This window comes from Gadus macrocephalus, chromosome 4 (assembly GCF_031168955.1).
Source record: "Gadus macrocephalus chromosome 4, ASM3116895v1".
NCBI lineage: Eukaryota > Metazoa > Chordata > Actinopteri > Gadiformes > Gadidae > Gadus > Gadus macrocephalus.
Window position 1 is genome coordinate 31,329,093 of NC_082385.1, and position 2,225 is coordinate 31,331,317.

Below are 2,225 nucleotides of genomic sequence, written 5' to 3' on the forward strand. Positions count from 1 at the left end.
TTGAGGCTGAGCAGGTCGCAGCTGCAGTCCCAGGGGTTGTCCTCTAAGTAGATCTGCTCCAGTGACTCGAGCTGATCCAGCACGTTGCTCACCGGCAGATGCATAAGTAGATTCTTCCTCAGGTTTAACTTGGTCAGCGGCACGTTACGGAAGATCTGCGTGGCAGCGCGCTGAGAAGTTGTTGTTCAGCGACAGCAGACGCAGATTCGGCAGGGGATTGAACGTGCCCGGTGCGATCTCCTTGATCAGGTTGTACTCCAGATACAGGAACTCCAGGTTGTGGAGGCCCACGAACATGGTGGAAAACAGTTTCTCGATGCGGTTGCCGTTAAGGTAGAGTTTCTTCAGCCCACTCAGGCTGAGAAAGGTCTCGTTGTCGATGGAATCAATCCTGTTGTTGGCCAGGTTGAGCAGCTCCAGGCTATCGTACGTGACAAAGTCATACTTCAGCAGCTTCTGGAATCATGTTTCCCGTCATTACAAGCTTGGTGGGGCTCTGCTGCAAAATGCCGATATCCGACACCCTTTGAATCCCCCTGTCCTGACAGTGCATCAGGAACCCCGCCACGGGTGATTGTGGCAGGAACACTGCTCCACACACGGGCTCTCGGGAAGGTGAGACGACGTGGGATCCCGGCCGTCAATCACCTTGGGAATCTGATCCGCCTTGGACGAGGGGGTGACCACGATATCCAACGACTTGGACGGCTCCTCAAGGTTGATGTCCGCGTGGGACGGGCAGAGCACGTCGCGCTTCACCTTGGCCAGGGTGATGCCACGGAGGTAGTCGGGGCTGCCGCAGAGTACCTCCCCTATGACCGACTGCGCCCGCATGTTCTCCATCCAGATCTTCAGCGGCAGCACGTCGCAGTCGCACACCCAGTCGTTGTCCTCCAGCATCAGCTCCATGATGCGGCCGATGTGCTCCAGGAAGCCCACGTAGGGCAGCGTCTGGAGCTTGTTGCCCCGCAGGTCCAGGTGGGTGAGGGGCACGAAGCGGAAGATGTTGGTGGGCAGGAACTCCACCGAGTTGTCGTTGAGGATGAGCACCTTCAGGCGGATCAGCTTGTTGAAGGCGCCCGGTTCCACCACCCGGATGAAGTTGGTGTCGGCCTGCAGGTACTCCAGGTTCACCAGTCCCTGGAAGGTGTCCTCCTTCAGAGTCACCAGGAAGTTGCTGTTGACGTGGAGCTTCTTGAGGGCGCCGAGCGTGCCGAACACCCCCGGCTCCAGCTCCTGGATGCTGTTGGCGCCCAGGTGCAGCGACAGGGCGCTCTTCAGCCCCGTCATCTCCTCGGCGTGGAGCTCCACCAGGTCGTTCTTGTAGAGGTTGAGGTGGAACGGCACGTCGGGGGGCACCTTGATCTGGGAGATCTTGCTGACGTTCCTCTGCTCGCAGTTGAGGTAGAGCACGCCGTCCTTCTCCTCACAGGAGCAGAGCGCGTCGCACGACGACGGGGAGGAGACGGCGGAGGGACATGGCCGCCGCCACATCGCTTCCGAGAGCTGTGTGTCCTGGGCTCGGACCGCCGCGGAGAGGAAGAGGCTGATGAAGATGATGAAGGGCAGCATTTCTGGTAGATGTCCCTGTAGGTGGGAGAGTAGAGAGTGAGGGTGTGAGAGGGGGGAAGGGATAAAGAGAAAGAAAGTTTATCAGTATTTTACAATACAATGTCCCAAAGCAAATTTTCTTTGTCTATTATATATCTTCAACCAAGGAAAATCGTCCCACATATAAAACATACTTGTTTTAAATGTTTCATACTCGTTTAGATACTCGTTTAAACAGACTCTAAACATAATATCCAAGTGTCTCCATGCAACCAAGTCTGAGGGTAAAAGTATAAGTTACCCCAGTCACATTTAACCTGAATGCTTTTTTTTATGTTGTCTTTCATCAAGGTGATATGGAAAACATTACAAATGACGTCTCATCCCCTAGTAATTTCACGCTGAACATAATTGTGTGTTGCAACACACATCTGCCCATGTTTTCGTCACTGTACCACACCTCTAATTGTAACATGACATGCATGGGTAAACGATACGCATGAGTAAATGAACATTTTTCGGTCAATGAGCCCGTTGTATTCGACGCAGTGTGGAAGTGTCTTTAAATATCTACGCATGAAAAATGTATGGCTTCGACAAGCAGAAAAAAAAGGGTCAATCTTATTCTACCTCGCTAACCATGAAAAAAACTGTGTCTTTCTGTGGTTCTTTCG

At 53.1% G+C, this 2,225-nt stretch overlaps 1 protein-coding gene across 1 annotated transcript in view; it reads right to left on the reverse strand.

Moving 5' to 3' along the window:
* Nucleotides 1-2,225, reverse strand: part of slitrk6 (SLIT and NTRK-like family, member 6) — a 5,900-nt gene that overhangs the window by 3,003 nt on the left and 672 nt on the right. The window contains 4 exon segments of the mRNA XM_060050846.1: nt 1-174; nt 176-459; nt 461-576; nt 579-1,587. The exon segment at nt 1-174 is cut by the window's left edge and continues 23 nt beyond it. Of these exon segments, the coding sequence (XP_059906829.1) occupies nt 1-174; nt 176-459; nt 461-576; nt 579-1,572 (1,568 nt within the window). The 5' untranslated portion in view covers nt 1,573-1,587.